Raw genomic sequence first — 23,017 nt, forward strand, 5'->3', positions numbered from 1 at the left:
TTTGGACTTCAACAGGACTCTATGACAATACACTTTGCTGTTGTAAGCTACGGGGTCGGTGGTAACTCGGTACAGGACCACCACGAAACTAACACAGCTCTTAACTGATAGTACTCAGAAACCTCAAATTCTAAGCGCACTTACGTCTTATGACTTCGGAATTTGGTAACTGAGCTGCAAATGCCTGTCATACGTTCTAAATGGAGCCCAGTGGGAACATGTACTTGAATGAATGCAAATTTACTGTAGCGCTAAGTAAATCACTTGGAACAGGGGCCTCTTTTGTTGATGAGCGTGATGTTCCATCTTTATTTGGAAAGAAGTGTGCATTCTGAGTTCTGCGTGCCATAAACTTTTGTAACGAAACCACTTCACTGACTTGCACCTCTAGCAACAAGAGCTGGCAGAACAAGTACAGTAGTTTTGTCTGTTTGGGGAATTGAAGAGCCCTGAAGGACACCCCACCACCACCTTGCCAAACAAAACTGTGGCAGGATGCACAGTTAAATTTGAATTTCAGATAAACAATGAATAATTTTTTTAGTATAACTGTGTCCTAAATATTGCATGGGGCATACGTATGCATGGGACATTCTTATACTAAAAGATTGCTTATTGTTTATCTAATATCCAGCCTACCTGGGGCATCCTGTATTTGTATCTGCTGGATCTGACAGTCCCTACCCCTTCCCCGCTCCCAAAGGCCACCCTGGACTCCAGAACCCAGGATGCCGCTTTGGGTTACTGGCACGTGTAACATTCAAGCAGAGAAGCATCAGTGGGAGGCAACTACTCAGTCCCCTCAGAACATGAACTTGGACTAGTAAAATGATTGGACGTCTAATTCTGCAGGCCTGGAGGCCACATGATCCCAGGCCTTCAGGTTTTTCTGAGAGTAACTGCGAGAAACTTTGGGAAAGAACAGCAGGGTCTGGGGTGGGGTCCAGGTGGGTGAGGAGTGGTGGGGGAGGGTTTCTAAGGGTGAGACTGAGGACTTCGGCACAAGAAGGGGTACAGATGACAGCCAGAGAGGAAGGGCTTGACTTGCTTCACAATGAAGCTCCTTTCCGGCCCTGACAAGAATGTCATCTGTTCTCCCTTAGGCAGTTTTCCCATTTAAGCTGGAAATTAAAAGGCATTTCCCCTGGTAGCACTTGAGTGTTTCAAGCATTGGTGATTTTGATTGCCACTTGATCCCTGCCCAGTCTTTGAAAATTATTTCTCTCCATTCTAATTACTGTAAACAAAATCCACTTTGTGTCATTGCTCTGGACATAGGGATGAGTTTGTGTAACTTTTCTACCCTGAAGGAAAGTGGAATCTGAATTGTCTACTTTGCTGTGAAAAATTCCAGTTTGCCCATTTCCAAGCTGAGCCATTTAATCCCATTAGTTAAAGTACTAAATCCTGCATCCTTATGCTGAAGAACTTTGGAAAGCACGTTGAAGCATTTCATTTTTAGTTTCACAGTCTCCCCACCCGCCTACCACCTCCGCCCGAAAACTGCAGACTGCTCAGTTAACCCTAAATTCCTCAGACTCCATAGAGTAAACACACTAATCTGTGGGATCTGTGACTCCTTCAAAACTTACATTTGGGGCTTCCCTGGTGGCACAGTGGTTGAGAGTCTGCCTGCCGATGCAGGGGACGCGGGTTCGTGCCCTGGTCCAGGAAGATCCCACATGCCGTGGAGCGGCTGGGCCCGTGAGCCATGGCCGCTGAGCCTGCGCGTCCAGAGCCTGTGCTCCGCAACGGGAGAGGCCACAACAGTGAGAGGCCCGCATACCGCAAAACAACAACAACAACAAACTTACATTTGTTTTTTAAAAAAAATCAATCAATTGAAATGAAAGTTCCTTAAAGGATATTTTGGGCATTGAGTGACAGGCCTTGGAACAGTAAAAGACATCCTGGCATGCTAAAACAAAAACAAAAACAAAAACAAAAATGTAAGATGTGACTTTCTGTTTCATCTTTCTCAGAGGTCATAGTTTATTTGTTAAATGATCACAATGTTTGGGAAAACAAACCATCAAACATGGTTGTTCCTTAAAAACTTAAGGGTTTCAAGTGAAATATTGGGACTGATGCAATTTAATTTTACTTTATCTCACCAGACATTTTATTAGCAATGGGGTGGTGGTCTTCAGGCAAATACTTTAAGAGAAAGAGCTCATTGAATCTCCAGGATACTTGAGGTACATACTGAATGCCACATGAAGCCTGTGGGGACGTGAAGGGACTGAGAGCTGGTCTGTGGTTTCCTCTTTGAGCTACGACTGCTGTCTGTCTCTGAACTGTCTCCAGGTTGGGAAACCGATGCTGAAAACTCAGCCTCTGTGCACTGGTGCCAGATCGAGTCTCAGAGACAGAGTTTTGGGTGAAGTAGAAAAGAATAGCTTTATTGCTTTGCCAGGCAGGCAAAGAGGGACACAGTGGGCTCTGGCCCTGAAAAACTGTGTGTCCCAACCCAGGAGGATCTGGTGAGTTTTATAGCCAGTGGTTCAAGGGCGGGGTTGCTGATAAGATTAGGGTGTGTGCAGGGCCTGCACTCCTTTAATCTGGCCTCAGGTGATATCTCGATGAGCTTCTCTGGTTCCTTTAGTCTGGCCTCAGGCGGTCTTCTCTGGAATGAAGGATGCTGACATCTTCCACGGGGGGGGGGGGGGGGGGGGGGGGGGGGGGGGGGGGGTTTTAGTTCTGTAAGGAGCTCAAAGATACCTCCACGTATATCCCTTTGGGCAGAGCAGGGCCCTGCCCCAGGCTGCACTGGCGTCTCCTGGATGCGCCCCCCTCGTCTCTGCATCCCCTCCCTTCCCTGAGTAGCAGCTGTCTGCAAGGTTTCTGTGCTCACAAGCCCCACACGCTCCTGCGTGGTTTCAGCACCACTGGTATTTCCCTCTACTATTGAGTCAGGGTAGCCGTCTTTAGAAAACTGGCTCCATTTGAATCCTAGCACCGCCACTTAGTAGCCCTGCAACCGTGGTGGAGATGCTTACTCTGTGCCTCCGTTTTCTCATCTGTGAAATGAGGGTGTGAAAGGAAAATCAAGATGGAGCCGGTGTGGCTGAGAGAGCTCTCTGAGCCGGAGCTGGAGGCCATGGAGAACGTGTGACTTACGCATGTGTTGGCCCAGATGGGATCTGACCTCCGACTACGTGCTGTCTTAACACAGAACCAATCTGCCCAAAGTCCCAGAGCCTCAAGATGCTCATCAGACCTCCACCCTAACAGGACTCATGTCAGCCTCACCCCTTAAGGACAGATACTCCCTCTCTTGTGTCAGACTCAATCATAATTCTTACCCAGCAATGTTAACAATCTTGTGCTCTTGCCTTTGTGAGCCCCTGCCTCTTCCTCTTCCCCAGAGCACTCTGTTTTACCTGAATCTGTCTCCCAAATTGCACTTCCTAAGACCCCAAATAAACTCGTTGTTCTTTGCAGCCTTGATACTAATTATTACTATTTTTTGTTAAATTTATTTTTTTAAATTTTATTGAAGTATAGTTGATTTACAGTGTTGTGTTAATTACTGCTGTACAGCAAAGTGATTCAGTTATACATACGTATACATTCTTCTTTTTATATTCTTTTCCTTTATGGTTTATCACAGGATATTGAATGTAGTTCTCTGTGCTATACAGTAGGACCTTGTTGTTTATCCATCCTATATATATGAGTTTGCATCTGCTAATCCCAACCTCCCACTCCATCCCTCGCCCACCCCACCCCTTGGCAACCACCAGTCTGTTCTCTGTGTCTGTGATTCTGTTTCTGTTTTGTAGACAGGTTCATTTGTGTCATATTTTAGATTCCATGTATAAGGGATACCTTATGGTATTTATCTCTCTCTGATTATTGTTCTACAAGGGTAGTATCTACCACATATAGTCTTTTGAAGGAAAAAGCAAAAAGTTAAAATCATGTAAAGCACTTGGAACAGTGCCTTCCATGCAGTAAGTTTTCCAGAAGGAAAACTTGTAATTACTCATGCTACCATTTGTTCATTATGTTTTTCCCCCTAACCTGTTTGCTCCACCAGTGATTTGAGGGGGTTTTCAATAAGTTCACAGATGTGCTGGACTAAGAAACAGTTCAAATAGAATAAGGGTGAGGGGATCCTTTTTAAAGTCAGGGGGTCCCAGGAGGACTTCATGTGATTTAAATTGGAAGCATTTCTCAGAAGACTAAAATTGGATCTAGGTAAGCATGAGAAAAATTACATGATTCTCATTGATTCCTCAACTTCTTCTATCTACAAAATACAATAAATATTTTTTTGGAACTTCCTACTTCCTCTTTTTTTAATTTTTATTGCAGTGTAGTTGATTTACAATGTTGTGTTAGTTGCAGGTGTACAGCAAAGTGAATCAGTTCTTCATATACATATATCCACTCTTTTTTCAGATTCTTTTCCCATATAGGCCATTACAGAGTATTGAATAGAGTTCCCTGTGCTCTACAGCAGGTCCTTACTAGTTATCTTACTATCCTAGTAGTATGTCTATGTCAATCCCAATCTCCCAATTTATCTCTCCCACCACCCGGAGGGGGGGTTTCATTCTTCCTATAAGAAAATGATGGTCTTTATTAGTTCTCCTAAATAATGATTTGGAATATAAAAGTGCTTTAATCTAGGCTGAGAAATTCATGAGGGGATGGGGCAAATGTAAGCCTTTCTGTTTCTTTAGTATTTTGAGTAAATGTGATGGGCTTTTATGTGTTTATGACAGAATGGCACAGCTGTTTTAGGTGGAGTTAGCAATGACAATTTTCCTCTTCTTTTGTTGTTTTGAATCTTAGCCAAAGAACTGCGGCTTAGAAATGGCTTTTTTTGGCTGCTTCGCATGTGGGCGTTGTGCTAATGATTTCTATTAGCTGAATCATGAAGCTGTGGGAGGCGCCTGGGCCTGTCGGTTTACCACATATAAATATATTAGATTACATGCGCATCACTTAAACTACCCATTTTCAATTTATTTTCGTTATTTTACTTTAGGTGGTCAATTTTGAATCACGTTAAATGTTAGGTTTCTAGAAAAAGGGAACCAGAATCAATCATCTTAATGAGTTTTATTTTAAAATCTCTCACTTCCATTAGTATGCAAGCTAAGCCTGTATTTTCAATTTTATTATGTATTTCCAGTTCTTTTACCTAATGCTCTGCTAGAAAAGCTGCAGCTTCTTAGCTGTCTTGGAAACTGAAAATTGTCAAAAATGGAAAAAGGCTTTTAACCACAAGATGGCATAGTTTGCCTTTTCTTGAGTGGAGTAGTGATGCCTGACTTGAGGTCTGTCGAGGCACATAGGGTTAGGAGGCGGAGTCCGCCTGGCTGAGCCCCGCTACTTTATTCCTTCAGTCTCATTGCCTCCTATTCTGTATCAGGTACAGTTTCCCACAGTGTATGCCAGTTCTCGGTTTATTGGGCGTACGAGTGTAAAATAATACAGTATCTCCTGCAGCAAACTGTGTCATATTTAAAAGTTTTTAAAAATTTTTTAGGTTTTTAAAAATTTAATAAACTGACAACGTGTTCATTAAATATAACTTAAAAGGAACGTATCAGTTTGAATTATTCAAGTCTAATAGGAACTTCAGTAACCAAATTGATTCTTTAATGAATTGTTTTATTTTGAGTGCATTAGACTTGTAAGGGAAAGAGAGATGGTAATAAACTAGATAGAAATGAAGGATTTATTTCAAAATGCCATTCTAGAGATCTGTATAAAAACCAATTTGTCTTTTCAACCTTTGACATTTATCTCTAGTCCTCCTAGAACAGACAGCATTACAGTTATAGAACTCTTCAGTTACAAAGGATATCTTAACAATTATGGGTAATCAGAGTTTTATCAAAACATTTATCCTCATAAGGAAAAAAAATCCAGAACGTTCTAGATAATTTATTATTAAAATATCAACATCTGATAGTTTTGTTATCTCAGGAAATTTCAGTGTAACCGAATTAAACCAAACTTGACTTAATCTAAAGCTAAACAAGGTTGGGCATTCAGTTAAAATGCCGAGTCAGCTTGTTAGTATCCTCAATTAACAAAGAAAATAGAACATTGATATCTAAGTAGATTCTATTTATAAAGTTATATATAAATTATAATATCCCGGCAAACATTTTTTTACTCCTACATTTGCCAAGTGTTGGCTTTATTAAATATGTCCAAACCATCTATTCCCAAATGGTGTTTCACGCAAACGTAGTGTTATGGGTTAAGTAGCATCTCTCCAAAGTTCATATGCTGAAGTCCTAACCTCCAGTACTTCAGAACGTGGCTTTATTTGGAAATAGGGTCATTGCAGATGTAATCAGTTGAGAAGAGAGCATACTGGAGTAGGGTAGACCCCCATTCTGGTATGATTGGCATACTTGTACATGGGGGAAATTTGGACACAGACACACACACAGGGATAACGCCGCGTGAACAGGAAGACAGAGACCGGGGTGCTGCTTCTGCAAGCCAAGGAATGGCAAAGATGGCCAGCAAACCAGCGGAAGCAGGGAGAGAGGCCCAGAACAGATTCTCCCTCACGCCCCGGACGGAAGCAACCCTGCTGACACCCTGATCTCAGACCTCTATTCTCCAGAACTGTGAGACAATAAATGTCTGTTGTTTAGGCCACCCAGCTTGTGATATTCGGTTACTGCAGCCCTAGCAAACGAATACAACTAGTAACTAGGTGTTAATAGGTGTTTCACGGAGGAATTTGTAAAAAAAATTCTAGAGTCACTGCCTTTTTCCTGAAACATCTTTCTTGGTTTCTCACCCTCTCTGGGTTTCCTTTTCCCCAGTCACCAGTTGCTGAATCCTCTCTCTTCCTTACCCTTAAACAGGGTGGTGTCCCAGGATTCATTCCGCAGGCTTCTGGTGTGTCTATCCTTGCCCTCTAAGTAAACTCACTCAGTGCCATATCTTTGAATACCTGCTCCCTCCCGAGTATATATCTCAGTGCTGACGTCACCCCAGTTCCAAACTTGTGTGTATATTGACCCACCTCATCTTTCCACTTGCCTGTCACTGGGTGTCTCAAGCTTAACTCACCTGACATGGAGTTCTGACCCGCAAACCAGTTTCAGTTTCGGTCCCCTCCATCCCGCCGCTGGATTGCTCAGGCCAACACACTTGAGAGGCATCCTCGAGGCCTCCCTTTCTCTTACAATTTACTTCCAGTTCATTGGAAGATTTCATTCCTCCAGCTTCAAAGTATATTATAAATTGAAACCACATATTGGTGGTGTTTGAAATTTCTCAGGGGACAACAAACTGTTTCAAACCTAAGAGTTAAAAATGGATTTTACATTTTTTAGTGTTGTGTCAAACAAGCAAACAAAAACAAGATTCAGGATTCATGACAGAGGGTGTATGTGACTGACAAAGCCTAAAATATTTGTCATCTGACCTTTTACAGAAAAAAATATTTCCAAGCCCAACACCTACTGAGCATTCAATAATCACTTATAATAATAATTATTATATTTATTATATATTTTATATACATTAAAATATATCAGAAGCTTTGAGAAATCCTGAATTAATTCAATTCCAAGCTTTTAATAGGCTGATTTTTATTGTGGATTTTGGTACCACGAGGTTCTCAAATGTATTAATCTATGTTTCGTGGCATGCTTATTAACTTCTCCTAGAACAGTAATATTTCTAGAAGAAACTTAGAAAATGCTGTTTAAAGTGTGAATCAGGAATGTAAGCAATAGACTGCAAGTGATCACCATGAAGATAAGTCGCCATCTTCCAGCAGCTAGCAAGAAACCTATTGGTGAGGGTCAGGCTGGGCCCCTGGGCCGAAGGCTCCCACCGTCCCGCACTCAGCGTTCAGCTGGGAACATCACTCTGTGCAAAACACATGGTGTCGCTTGTGAAATATTTTCTGCCACTGAGGGCACAATCCTTACAGCGTCAGAGAAAGTACCCTGTCTGTCCAGGCCAAACCTGGTAGGAAGTGACCGTAATACTCAGTCTCCGGTGGTCTGCGTTTCTTCCCAGGCCGGTCACTCGGAAGCCCCCTCTGCTCCCTTGGGCCACATTCCTGCTGTGTTAGCTTCCAGCCTCTCCGCACCAAAGCAGTAACAGCCTTCTCTGCGTCATCGGCGAAGTGCAATAGATAAGTTCTCACGGAGCATCGATCGCAGCAATAAAACCCGAAAATCATGGCCGGTTTCTGCTCATCTCACCCATAGATTCAACAGTCTTCCATAATTCATGAGGTGGTGAGCTGCAACTACAAGCGCCAGCCAGACACAGTGGTGTCCTCAGGAGGCTCACAATCTATGGTGAACGGAAGACATTCTTACAAGTGCCTGAAGTTCAGGTCTGCAGCTGTGCGACCAGGCACCCCTGCGCTCCTCGGCCAGTTCCAAGGGCACCATGAAATATTTTAAAAATTCAAGGGAAAGGCAGATGCTGAACTTTTTTTTTGGACTCTGCCGAAACTACTACCTCTAAGTACTTCTCACCTTCAGCATTAGACCTGCTACGTTCCTCCCAGTGACGTCAGACCTTGCTCAGCTGCGACGTCAAGCGCCACACAGGGAATCGCTGTGGAGCAGAAAGCGAGGGTGGCTGTGTCCCATCTGATTCCAAGATTTGAGAAGTTGTTCAGTGCCCAGTGGGCACATACCTACCATTAGTCAGTAATTGGATTATTTAAAAGTTAGAAAGTATTACTTTTTCTTTCGATTTGTGCGTGTTATTTTTCACATGGTTACTATGTTGTTAGGGCAGAGATAACTTAAGTTATTAAGATCTAATAACCGAAACTATTAGGCATTTCTTTTGGTCCAGGGTGCCTTAGAAATAATTATGAGGCATTAAGAGTTCCATGAATTGAGACACTTCTGAAACTAAGTTGAAATGAGTGAAGACGTCCACAGAGGTATGTTCATGTGTGGAGAACACAAAGGAGGGAGAGATCGATTTGCCTCGTGAGATGGGTTTGGAGGGCATCTGGGGGAAGGCTAAGCAGGGGCATGACAGTTGAACGATCCCTTGAGGCACGTGTGGGATTTTACCAGGTGAAAAGTTAGGGGGTGATAAGAAAAGGCAATTCATGATGTTGTTACTGCCAGTCATTCCAACATTTCACTAAACTGTTCTCTCAGCCTTTAGTGGGCTTTACCAGAGCAACATTTTCTCGCTTGGTTGTTCTCCAGATATGACGCTTCATTTCCGAGTGTGACTCTCTCTTTCCAAAGTCACCATCCCCCCTTATTTCAGAGGTCTCACAGCTCCACACACCAACACTAAGACAGGCAGGTGTCTCCCCTGCCTGAAAGACACCCCCAGCCAAACGATTTCTCAGTCTCTTCTCCGGTGCCCACAAAACCCCCCTCTTCCTGGTGGCTTGATCACGGGTAGGGCTGAGGAGAAAACGATGTCATAAAACTGATTCACAGCAAAAGAGGAGTTATTTAAAGGCACCCTCCTATCCTCCAAGGCTAGTCAAATTCGGAAACAGGACTCATGTCAACACAACTGAATTTCTAATCTGTGGTATTGCATTCTCCGTGGAGAAAACCCTGCTGAGAGGAGGGGTTTGTTTTTGTCGGATGGAGGGCTGAAGCTACCCCAGAGATTGTATCCTTGTAGCCAACACAGGACCCTTTTCTTTTGTACCTTCCCTCGCCAGCCTAGGAATAAAACGTCTCCAGAGGATTCACCGGAGAGCTGACAGCGTTTGGCTTGTGATTCTTTTAACTCTTAAACTTTTCCTCATCGTGTGACGACACATTTATCCAGTGTAAGTTTAGTTGTGGAAAACCGTGTCCTAAATTGCGATTCTCAGTGCCTGTTCTGAGAGAGCTCTTTATACTCGCAAGAAGAACAAAGTGATGGCATTAGGGATGGAAAAGCTAGTCTAGGATGAATCTAGAAAGTGGCTAGAGCTCCTTACCCAGTGTTCTCACGATGCTCTCTCCCTCTTTCCTCATCACTCCCAAGAACCCAGAATGGCCGAGCTTTGCTCTCATGATAAGTGCAGATACTGCCGTAAGGGATTTCTATATGCAAATTCATTTAATCCTCATAATAATCAATGAAGTGAGTATGGTTTTCCTCATTTTCCGGAACTGGCAGGCCATGGAGTTGAGATCTGCACACAAGCTGCCTGGCCTGAAGGCCATGTGCTTCATCACTGTGTCACCCTGCGCCGGTCCAGAGCTCTGAAGCTATGCTGTGCTGTATAAGTCACTAGTCACATGCGGCTATTTAAATTAAAATTAATTAAAATAAAATAAAGCATCATTTTCTCAGGCACACTAGCCACATTTCAGATCTTCGGATTTAAATTGACTGTCTTTCTTTAATACTCCTTCCAACGCGTGTTAAATAATAGCTTAAAATATAGAACATATTAGTGAAGGATAATGACCTATTATGTTACCTCTTCCAGAAAACATATTTGAATTATGATAAAAATTTTAACATCTTACCCATAAAATAACTAACAGGGATTGCTTCCTACTCTGGTTGTGCACCTGGCTAGGCCTGTAAGTGGGATCAAGTTGTGATGTTACGTCATTGCTCATTTGAGCAATCTGACATTTCAAATGATGGCCCATGTCTAGGTCTCACCTAGACAAGGACATATGCCTTCAGGTTAGTGCCTTTGAATTGAAAGAGAAGAGACGCCTTGAAGTATTATTAATGTTCCAGCTAATATCTTGTTGAGAAAGCACACTCGCTTCAATTATGGCTTACTTCACTGCAGTTATATTTTTCTATGGTTAATAACTTCGAATTGTATTTTCTAAGTGTTTCTAGGTGTGAAACCAACAGTTCTTATGTGCATTCGGTGAGTATATGTCTAGCAACATTTTAAGTAATAATAAATAAAAAGCCTAAAGGAAACCTTTAAAATCTTTATACAATCTCTAGGTCAGAAAGAATAGAGATCTGAGGCTTTGGGAGAAGTTGTTTCTCAGAGATGCTAGCCATCCATCACACCATTAATAAAATAACAATTCTAACGCCCTTTGTCATCTAAAAAAAGTCTTTCCCTTGATATTGTTACTTATTTTAATCTATTATGTCATTAGAAAGGATTGTCTAATGCTAATGAAATGTCAGTATTTAAGCTTCATTATCAATCCTGATGAAAATCTCGTTTAATATTTTTCCTAACATGCTTTTTTAATTTCAGTTTTCATAGGAGGTCACGAGACATATTAATTAAAGAAATGAAGCTTTAAATATCAGAAAACAATGGTATTTATCATAGAAACTGTAAAATTTTAACAGTTTGCTGTGGTTTCTTCTGAAATACCAAGAAATAGTTGTTTATCCATATATTCTTTCAATATGAAATCCATTTAGTTCCATTTTATTTATTTTAAACTGATAATCTATGCATCGTATAATAACAGGCCTATCTAAGTACAATGATTTATTTCCTTAAGGTATTTTAGCAACAAGAGAACAGTAATAATATTAGCGGTAAGCTTTTCTGGGTTTCGCCATGTGTATACCAAGCGCTTTGTGTACATGATCTCATTTCATCCTTACAACAAGCCCAGTAGTTAGACTTATTTCACTCATTTATTGGAGAAGAATTTTAAGGAAAATGAAGGTAAATAAATAGTTCAAAGTCACATGACTGGTAAGCAAAGCAACTACCGTTTCATCAAGAACTGCACACGTCAACACTGTGTGTTCTGTGAGACCGTGTGATGCACGGAACATGCAGATGTGAATAAAGGCGGATTTTGTACTCAAGAAACTTATGGTCTTGTGGACACCTGATAGCCACATAAAAAATAGAAACATAAATCCTAAGACTATTAGAAGGTGAGATAACCCACCTTCTTCTGATGGACCACAGAAGACCAGCTTTACGGTTGAGGAAACAAAAAGCCTCGAACTTTGTTTGTGGAGTCATTTGGCCTCATTCAAAAGATTTTTTCCATCCTTGTGAAACTCATGTCCTGTAATGTTCTTGCCCTCTTTCTTGCCCTTTCATTTTCTTAGCCATAAAGTACAGATGATCCAGAATTATTATTCTGGTGGAAATGATTCCAGCCAGAAAGTGGAATTATCTCGTGGCGAATTTGGAAAGAACTAGCAGGGCACGCTGAGTCCTCAGCGCTCTGTTGTCTCCCTGTGGGCCTCCTTGCAGGGAGCAGTTCTTGCATTTCATCCCCCCAGGGCCCAGGTGAAGTGGGTGGGGGAGACCAGCCTCAGCCAGTGCTGACAGGACTGGGTTGGCAGCCAGCCTACTGCTGAGGTCACATAGCAGGACCATGTGATGAACAGACCTTGACTCACGCCACCCAAGTAGGTCTCTCTTAATAACAGAAATAATTTTTGGTCAGAGTCAGATGAGGAAAAAGGTTGATATCCCCCTTTAGATAATCAAACACTACCTACTGCTATTTCATACCCTTATGATTTTTTTTCACATTTTAAAATTTTATCTTTTTCTTTTTTAAGAAAGTCGTATTCTGTTTAAACATCTTTAAGGTGTGAGGTGCCTCTGTTATTTAGTTTAGTCTTGTAGTTCTTAAGAGGTTTGCATGTGCATCAAGAAGAAGTTCCCCAGGGATGAGTATGTGTATAATTAGGACATTTATTTCCAGTCAAGGGAGAAAAGCAAGTTTAAGAGGAGTCTGTATAATTTATCCTCGGGTTCTGGAGTTCTGAGTCAAACAGGAGTCTGTGAAGTTCATCCATGTGTTCTAGAGTTCGAAGGGCTCAGTTTGCTGTCATCAAGGAGATTTTGATTTGGGAACTGGCGTTGGATAGGGAAGAAGTACCCACCACCTTCGGCAACATTTTTTTTGATCATTACATATACCAATGGTATCATCCGTGCTGGTGCATCCTCCATCTTTGCACACCCCTTGCAGAAGAATGCATTGTTTTTGTCCTGGAATAAGGCCAGTACTTGCTGCACAGAAAGAGATTTAACAGCCTCGTTAATTCACCATCAAATTATTGGTAATGTACGTAAAGCAATAAATTTAGAGAAGAATGGCTTTGAGATAGAATACATGATATTACCTATATGAAAAAATCCCTTAGGCAAAAGAAGTGGCTTTTTGGAGGAGGGGTGCTAAGAGTGTGGGACTATACACACCTTAGAGAGGGCAGGCTGGTTTCTAGAAGCTTTTAGAGAGTTGTCCTTATCAAGGGCAGTACAGGTTGAACCGTGTGGGGTGCTTTGTTGTCGCCATGACTGGGGAGATGTCCTTGGCGTTGGTGGGTAAGGCTCAGGGTTGGTAGATTTCCCTCCTAGTGAGCTGTCCTGCTCCAAATACCAGTAACACCTGCTCTGAGACAGACTACTTCAGCCGAAGCATCCACCCTCTGCCACCTCGCCCGTGCTAACCTCCGCATCCCCATTTACAGCATCCTTATCGTATGGCACCTGTCCTCATTTCATCTCCTCTTGTGGAAAGTCTAGCCATGCTCCAGCTTTCACCTTGCCTAATCCCCCCATGTCAGGACTGTGCAGGAACCGGATTTTCTGTGTTCTTCAATGCCCGGTATATGCAGATGCATGGAGAGATTTTCTCTCAGAGCTGAAAGGTGCTTTTCCTTAACATACCCATATGTTTTCCCGATGCACTGGGCTGCTGAAAAGCACGTAACTGAGGTGTGCTTCAGCACCGTTCCCTCGCACCCCAGCATCCCTCCTCTAGCGTTGCCAGCGCAGCCAAGGGTCCTTTTCCCCGTGGGTCATGGTGGCTGATACGTAACAGGACACTTCTGTTTGCGGCCAGCAACGGGGATTAGCTGGCTCCTGAACCATCCTGTTAACTCACCTGTGTCCCGTTTTGTCTTTACTGTCCAATAATGTACTAACCCTGACTGGCTGGCTTCTTTGGTCCCTAACTTCTACCGCGTAACTGAGAGTTTGAGCACTCTGGGGCTCTGAATCTTTGTTTGGGGGGGCGGTATTTAAACCAGGCCCTCATTGTTATCTCACCGTCCCGTAGAAAAATACCCACAGCCATATACACCAATGCAGCCTCTTGTAACTGAATTTTCAGAACCTGTGCGAGTCTGTGTTCTCCGCCTGCTGCAGGATCTGACTCTCAGGCTAGCCGTCCGTGGGCTCGGGGCCTCGTGCGGCAAGAGAATGGCATGATGGGGAGCTGGTTAGCATCCTGTGGTGCTGCCTCTGCTCTGCCGGCTCTGGAGGCTGGAGCGTCTGTCTTTCAGGGAGAGCGCTGAGGGTCCCGCCGCTCTCGGGGACAGGGCTGAGGGTCTCACTGCTCTCGGGAGAGAGCCGAGGGTGACCCCACCCCACGCCTGTCTACACAGAGTGCAGGCTCCGTACCCAGCAGTGCAGCGGTCCTCTTACCAGCTGTCGGTCTCTCCCCCGATAACCTCAGCCACGCACTTCGTGTAACATTTCGTGAGACTTTCAGGTTTTCTAACGAAGCTAAAATCAAGGGTTTTTAATATCGGGCAAGGCAGAGTGAGAGGCAGAGTATGTTTCAAGGACGCATCTGGGTATAAACATAGAGGCGTCCCACGCGGTGCATCTCCACATGCCAAAGTAAGGTATCGTGACCTTTCCGTGTGGCTGCAATATATTCTCTTCCGAAAACACCTGGCCATTGAGAGTTTTTCCCTCCTGTGAAAGATTATAGGATCTTTGTTTAATCCATCCTCTTGGCATAACTGATTTGGGAGAAACCAAGGAGGACTGATCTGGAGGAAGGGGTCGGCATGACGCCTCCAAAGGGTTCTTGTCAGACTCGTGGGGAGCCCGACGCTGTTACCAGCCCCAATAACCTCCTGCTCTTCACTTGTTCTTTCTTTCTTTCTTTTTTTTTAACTGTGGTAAGAACACTAAACGTGAGATCTCCACTCTGACATTTCTAAGTACACAGCATGGTACCATTATCCAGAGGCACAAGTCTGCCCAGCAGATCTCGAGAATTCCTTCATCTTGTAGAAGTGAAACTTTAAGCCCATCAGACGACAACTCCCCATTTCTCCCCTCCCCCAGCCCCTGGAAACTGCTGTTCTGTTCCAGGTTTCTACGAGTTTGACTATTTTTAGATGCCTCAGGTAAGGGCAATCATGCAGTCTTTATCTTCTTGGACTGGCTTATTTCACTTAGCATCATGTCCTCCAGATTCACCTTCCAGATTAGTCTTGAAGTAGAGTTTGTTGTGCCTCCTTGTCTACCTGTCCCACATCTATCATCCTGGACCCTGGCGGGTTTTGCCTGTGAATTGTGAGTCCTTCATACCATCAGTGATGCACTTTCCTCACCACCTTTGCTGGTTTTGTCTTATACTTTGGTACCCTACTTTAATGGAGTACGAATCATGGTGCCTAGAGGGTAGGAACTTCCTTTGGAATACTGAAGAAGGGACCTCATCCAAAGGACGACAGAGATTTCAGACAGTGCATATTTTCAAGTCTAAACATGATCATGACTTAGAGAATCCACCTAGATAGATCAGACTTACTTACCTTTGGACCACAGAAATGATCAGATTGAAAGGTTAGGAATTTTGATTTCCTAATTTCTCATGATTGTTATTGATAGCGTTTATCTGTTTCCACACAGTTGCTGGTGGTTTCCCAGGCTTCATTCTATGTGTGTACCTCAAAGAGTGATTGTCTCGAGATTAGAAAAGAAGGAAGCTCCTCTAAACTTGAAACTCCTTCTGTGGCAGAACGAGGAAGAGAAAGTCTGAAGAAAGAATAGTGGAGGTAGTGAAACAAAAGGAAAGACCTATGGGGCTCGTAGGCCGCCTAGAACCCGTAGATGTTCCTACTTTAGGCATAAAGCGAGACCCAGCCCTGGTGATGGAGATACTCGTGGTCACCACTCCCGGCGCAAAGCTGGTAGCCTTGCCCTCGCTGTTCCCGAAGTGTCCCTGCAGATTGAGCCTTGGTGCCATGCACCTTCCACTGTGGCCTAATTCCATGAGATGCTTGGCACATTTTCTGGTATGAACTAGCGTTCTCCTGCCGCGGCCTTCTTGCAGTCCCTTAAACACACGGTGGTTTCTTCTGCATCAGGGGCATTGCACCGGCTTCTTCCTCTGCCAGGAGTGTTGAGGTCTCCTTGCAAGGCGTTCATCAATGAACACTTATCTTCCCGTTTTCAGCTCAAAAGGCACACGCCTCAATGCACTTTTCCCGGATGTTGCAGATTGATGATGACCGCATGTTTCAGGCACTCAGAATACTCTGTTCCTTTTCATTGTACTTATTAAAATGTATAACTTATAGACGCATTTGTAGTCATTTGCCTAATGTCTGTCTTCTCTACTGAGGGAAGACAGTCTTCCTTTCATTTCCCATTGTATCTTGGGTATCTCACGTAGCCCATGGAAAGTGGCAGATGCTCAGTACACAGTTCTTACCATTGAATGCAGTTAAGTATTCTTTGACCGCACGCACATTTTCTGTCTCTTATTCCTTCTAGAACTTCTTGGCTCCAGCCTATTTTTAACTATTTGGCCACCCACTCCTGGATGTACAATTGTATTTATGGGTGTCCAGTCTTGTTATTACCATAGGAACTTCTCTAAACCTTAGGCCTAGATTTCTTGGAGTCCTGTTTTCCTGTCAGTTATTTCTGGCCTTTGCTCTAGGACAACCTTTTTCTTGAATTGTTTTCCACTCTGAGGATGAACCATTGCCATATCACTTTCTCACTATAATGGTGACTTTTGGCTTGATCTTTACTTCCAGAAGTATCCCTCCTTAACCTTGAAAAAAAAAGGCCCATAACATGGTGCATGACTCTGGATGGAGACAGTCATTTACGTTGAGTTGAATTTAGCTTAGGTGGTGGAAAGCAAGCATGAGCAAAAAAAAAAATTCACTCAACAACCATGCACACATAATTATCTTGAACCAAGTGCTTTCAGCAGTCTGATTATCACCATTATATGATTTTAAGAACAAAGATCAGGAAAATCTAAAGACTAGTGTAAGTCATCCCAATAATAATGCCAGAATGTTAAGCCGGTTCAACATGCCTACCACAGACACTGAAGAAAAAGGATTTAGAGGTAAGTGAAGTGACATGTTTCAAAGACATTGTAGCTTCCCAAAGAGGGAACTTGAAAATCTCCTTAGCGTCTTCAGTGTCTAATTAGGGGACTTTGAGGTAAACAGCCTGACAGAAATTAGGGTTACCACTTTATGGGCATACCTACACCCTTAGATCGTTGGAAACAATGATGACCCAGATTAAAAATACTTGGTTCCAGCTGCAGTGTTGCCACTACCTATGTGACCTTAGTGAAATCATATTCTTTATGTGGACATGGATTCCCTTATCTGTAAAACTAAAGAATTAACCATTAAATTGCCTTCTAATTTTAAGTCATTAACATCATATACTTTATATTAGCTGTCGCTACAAGTGTGTCTTCTTCTGACAGAATTGAGAGCCAGGTGAGAAGTACGTGAACTCCTTTAAGAGGGGGCAGCTATACATCAGATAGATCCCAAGATATTCATAGATTAGGCAAAGATCAAACATTTCAACATACATAAATATCTTTGATTGTATTTGAAAGAATCTTATAGATGAATCAAGGAAGAGGGAGAGTTACCCAGACTTAATCTATGTTCAGTGAACACAGATGTTATTTTGAGGGATGTGAACATCCTGACATCAACAGTGGAGAAAACAATCTTAGTTTTTACAAGGATCTGAATGAATCAGCCTGAAAATGGCCATGTTCCCTTTTCCCTGTAAGTCTACACTTTAATATTCCAACTTCTCCATCATGAGCACCAAGGGTGTAACTCAGGTTGTTAAAATGCTCCCTTCCTATTTTGCGTTCTGCTTAAAATTTTGCCATTGACGCGCCGTCCCAAATCCATGCTTTTTCCAAATTCCTCTGCTCCCTATTAATAACTTGATATAATTCTCTTTTGTTGAGCTCTGTATTATGCGCCTAATTTCTACCATTCACAAATGTTCCCTCACCAACAGACTGCATCACTTCCATTCACTAACCAAGTCTGACCCAGTAGCCGCCATTTTCACTCCCCTTTTTGGAGGTGGGGGCCCTTGTAAAAGCTGCTCCATTTGTATGCTGAGCCTGATGTCACATGTCAGAGCTGCTCCACTTCCACATCGGTTTGAGCCCCCTTTTCTAGTCATGGAGCTTTTGGAACTCATTTTCTGTTGGTGGAAATCCTTGTCCCGCTTCACAGTTTTGGCCTCATCAGTTCTAAGGAAGATGATCATGTTGGACTTTCGCATCCCTAAGACTGTGCATTCGGGTCTGAGATGGCCACAGTATAATGACGCATCCGAGTAGGTCTCCTAAGAAATCTGTCTCTACAGTTATTCACCGTCTTACCTTTTGGTATTATAGTCAAAGAGAGGAGGAGAACAGAAAGCAGTAAATGGAGTCTCATGGTTGAATGCCCGGTAGAGAAGTGAATAATCAGGAATAGCGGGATTCAGGGCCTTTTATTTACTTCTGGAGACTGAGGTTCCTTTTAGTCAGTGAAGCTTAACAAGTAAGAAAATAAAACAGCTTCCGCTGGAATATTTCCAAGCCCTGAACTCCCTAATTTGGTGACAAATTAACCTAACTGCTGCAGACCAGATGGCTAATCCTTTACTTTTTCTGTGGGCTCTCAAGTTTCTCAGAGGTCAGTATCTTTGGCCAGTCATCTTTTAAAGGGTCACTGAGTGTAATAGTCCTTGTTACCAAAGTCCTCTGAATTGCAAGGGAGCTCTTCCACAGCAAACTCTTTTCCACAAGACGGATAAAATAATTGCCTATGGACCATTTCTGAAAAAAAAGAAGCTATATTTTGAAGGTATTCCTTTAAAAGAGAGGCCGGTATCACATATGTACTATGTTCTTAGTAGCATCTGAAAGGTAAATACACTTAGTTCACATTGAAAACTAAAATTTTCTCACTTGTTATTAATCCTTTGTATAACTGTCCCATGTGACAAGATTGATGAGATCAGGAGAGTCAAATAAAGAGCACAGTATTTCCTCAATAGCTGTGTATTGTCTAAACACTATATGCCGAAAGCTTAAAGAGGGACTTCCCTGGTGGTCCAGTGGCTAAGACTCCGTGCTTCCAATGCAGAGGGTGTGGGTTTAATCCTTGGTCAGGAAACTAAGATCCCACGTGCATGGCATGACCAAAAAAATAAAAAATAAATAAATAAGAGAATAAATTTTGGGGGGAAAAAACAAAAGCTTAAAGAGATCCCTAACCTTTCCCCCTACCCTACCATATAGAAACAAAGTATAGAAAGCCTAAGTATATGCCTTTGGCCAATAACCAATTGACCTAAAACCAGTTTATCTAAAGTTAATTGACCTATGATCAATGGCTTAATGACACATTTATCTAAATTTACTTATTTTTTCATTTATAAACTTTTATATGTGATATCAGCTTTTTACAGAAAAATTTTATATACTTTTATGTCTTCTATTATGACTACTTTTGATCACTTACATGTTTATTAACTAATGAGTTTATCTATTTTGAAAACTTGAGATACAGTTGACATATAACATTGTGTAACTTTAAGGTGTACGACATGTTGATGTGATACATTTATGTATTGTAGTGTGATTGCCACCACAGTGTTAGCTGACACCTCTATTAGGTCACATAATTATCATTTCTTCTGTGTAGCGAGAACAATTAGGATGTGGTTTCCTATGACTCTGAGGTTTATCGTACAGTGTTGTTGACTATAATCACTATGTTGCCCATTAGATCTCCAGAACTTACTTATCTACTGGTTGTAAGTTTGTACCCTGAAACAGCATCTCCCCAATTCCCCCACTCCCAGCCCCTGGTAGCCACCATTCTACCCTCTGTTGTGATGAGTTTGGCTTTTTAGATTCCACATCAAAGTGAGATCACACACTATTTGTGTTTCTCTGTCAGACTCATCTCACTTAGCATAATGCCCTCCAGGTACTTCCATGCTGTTGCAAATGGCAGGATTTCATTTTTTTCTCATGGGTGAATAATATTTCATTGTGTATATACACACACACACACACACACTTCTTCATCTGCTGATGGACACTTGGGTTGTTGTCATATCTTGGCTATTGTGAATAATGCTGGAAAGATCACGGGAATGCAGATAATTCTTCAAGATCCTGATTTCATTTCCTTTGTATATATGCCCCAAAGTGGGATTGCTGGATCATAGGGTAACGCTATTTTTACTTTTTTGAGGAACCTCCACGCTTTTCCATAGTGGCTGCACCATTTCACATCCCACCAACAGTGCACAAAGGTTCTCTTTTCTCCACATCCTCACCAGCACTTGTTATTTCTTGTCTTCTTGATGACAGCCATTGTAATAGGTGTGAAGTAATCTTTCACTGTGGTTTTGATGTGCATTTCCTGATGATTAGTGATGTTGAGACTCTTTTCATGTACCTGTTGGTCATTTGTATGTTTGGGAAAATCTCTGTTTAGTTCCTCTGTTCATTTTTTAAAATTGGGTTATTTGGTTTTTGTTATTGAGTTGTATGAGTTCTTTATATATTTATAAATATTAACCCTTATCTGATATATCATTTGCAAATATTTTCTCCCATTGTGTAGATTGCCTTTTCATTTTTGTAGAGTGTTTCTTTTGCTGTGCAGAGCTTTTTAGTTTGATGTAGTCCTGCTTGTTAATTTTTGCCTTTGTTGATTGTGTTTTTGGTGTCATATCCAAAAAATCGTTGCCAAGAAAATGTCAAGGAGATTTTTCCCTGTTTTCTTTTAGGAGTTTTATGGTATAAGGCCTTATGTTTAAGTCTTTAATTCATTTCAAGTTAATTTTTTGTGAGTGGTGTAAGGTAGGGGCACAATTTCAGTGTTCTGCATGTGATTACCCAGTTTTCCCAATACCACTTGCTGGAGAGACTGTCATTTCCTTACTGAGTATTCTTGGCTCCCTCGTCAAGCATTAGTCAACTGTATATGCAGAGATTTATTTTTGGACTCTCTATTCTCTTCCTTTGGTCTCTGCATCTGTTTCTATTTCAAAAGCATTTTATTATTTTAATTTTTGATGCTATTTTAAGTAGAATTTCTTTTTATATTTTCTTTTCAGATAATTATTTGTTAGTGTATAGAAACACTACTGATTTTCATATGTTGATTTTGTATCCTGCAACTTTACTGAATTCATTGACTAGGTCTTACAATTTTTTGGTGGACTCTTTAGGATTTCCTATATATAAAATGTCATCTGAAAATAGAGACAATTTTACTTGTTGGTTTCCAATTCTAAAAGCTTTTAATTTCTTTTTCTTGCTTGATTTCTCTGGCTAGGAATTCCAGTACCGTGTTGAATAAGAGTGGTGAGAGTGGACACCCTTGTCTTGTGCGTGATCTTAGAGTGAAAACTTGTAACCTTTCACCATTGAGTATGATTTTGGCTGTGGGTTTGTCATATATGGCCTTTATTATATTGAAATACTTTCCATCTATACCTAAGGTGTTACAAGATTTTATCATGAATGAATGTTAAATTTTGTCAAATGCTTTTTCTGCATCTATTTAGATGATTGCATGATTTTTATCTTTCATTCTATTAACTTGATGTATCACATTTATTGATTTGCATGTTATTAACCATCTTTGCATCCCAATGATAAATCCCATGTGATCATGGTGAATGATTCTTTTAATGTGCTGCTGAATTCAATTTAGTACTAGTATTTTATTGAGATTTTTGTATCTTTAGGTAGATTTGTCTGTAGTTTTCTTCTAGTGTCCTTTTCTGGCTTTGGTATGAGGATAATGCTGACCTCATAAAATGAGTTTGGGAGTGTTTTCACCTCTTCAGTTTTGGGGAAGAGTTTGAAAAGGACTGGCATTAATTCTTCCTTAAATGTTTGGTAGAATTCACCAGTGAAGCCATCTGGTTTTTGATTACTGAATTAATATCCCTTCTAGTAATTGGTCTGTTAAGATTTTCTATTTCTTCTTCATTCAGTCTTGGTAGGTTGTATATTTCTAAGAATTTATCCATTTCTTCTAGGTCTAGTTTCTTGGCATAGAGTTATCATAGTAGCCTCTTATGATCCTTTGGATTTTGGTGGTCTCAGTTGTAATGTTTACTTTTTCATTCATAATTTTGTTGATATGGATCCTCTCTCTTTTTTTCCTTGTTTAGCCTAGCTAAAGGTTTGTCAGTTTTGTTTATCTTTTCAAAGAACCAACTCTTAGTTTCGTTAATCATTTCTATTATGTTCCTGTTCTCTATTTCATTTATTTCTGCCTTAGTCTTTATTATTTCCTTCCTTCTGCTAACTTTGGTCTTGGTTTATTCTTCTTTTCCTAGTTCCTTGAAGCATGGAGTTAGGTTGTTTATTTGAGTTTTTTCTTGTTTCTTAATACAGGCATTTACTGCTATGAACTTCCCTCTTAGAACAGCTTTTGCCGCATCCAATAAGTTTTGGTATATTGTGTTTCCATTTTTTTCTCTCAAGATATATGTATAATTTCCCCTTTAATTTCTTCTTTGATACATTGGTGGTTCAGGAGAGTATTGTTTAATTTTCATGTATTCATGAATTTTCCAGTTTTCCTCCTGTTACTGATTTCTACTTTCATACCACTGTGGTCAGAGAATATACATAGGACTTCAATCTTCTTGAATTTGCCAAGACTTGTTGTGTGGCCTAACATGTTATCTAGTTGAGAAAATGCTACATGTGCACCTATCTATCCATTGTTGAGAGTGGGGTAAATATATCATTTCATCCTCTCCTGGTCTGAAAAGTTTCTGTTGAGAATTCTGCCCTTCTGTTGAGGGCCTCCTGGGACGTGGCCATGATGCTTGGGAAGCTAGATGTCCACATCAGGCTCTCTTTTTCCCACTGGAGAATCACAGGTCCACCGGGGCTTTCTTGGTCTGGTTCTGTGCCAGCCTCGGGGAGGGGTGATGAGGTTAGAGTGTAGTGATCCATTTACCTTCTAATACCATCCTTCTCGGTGTTCGCGGTCCAAAGAATTTCTTCAGACTCACCCCCTGTTCTGGGATTTTCACAGTGGTGTC

The 23,017-nt window shown here is 41.6% G+C and overlaps 1 protein-coding gene across 1 annotated transcript; it reads right to left on the minus strand.

The window, feature by feature from the left end:
- Window positions 1–12,731: 12,731 nt before the first annotated feature.
- LOC115867635 (beta-defensin 130B-like) lies at window positions 12,732–18,381 on the minus strand. Its single transcript, XM_030883926.1, has 2 exons — window positions 18,324–18,381; window positions 12,732–12,913 (listed from the first exon to the last, which is right to left on the minus strand). Exons 1-2 carry the CDS (start codon window positions 18,379–18,381, stop codon window positions 12,732–12,734), a joined length of 240 nt encoding a protein of 79 aa, XP_030739786.1.
- Between the last annotated feature and the right edge of the window lie 4,636 nt (window positions 18,382–23,017).

The sequence above is a fragment of the Globicephala melas genome, chromosome 21 (genome assembly GCF_963455315.2).
Source record: "Globicephala melas chromosome 21, mGloMel1.2, whole genome shotgun sequence".
Classification (NCBI taxonomy): Eukaryota; Metazoa; Chordata; class Mammalia; order Artiodactyla; family Delphinidae; genus Globicephala; species Globicephala melas.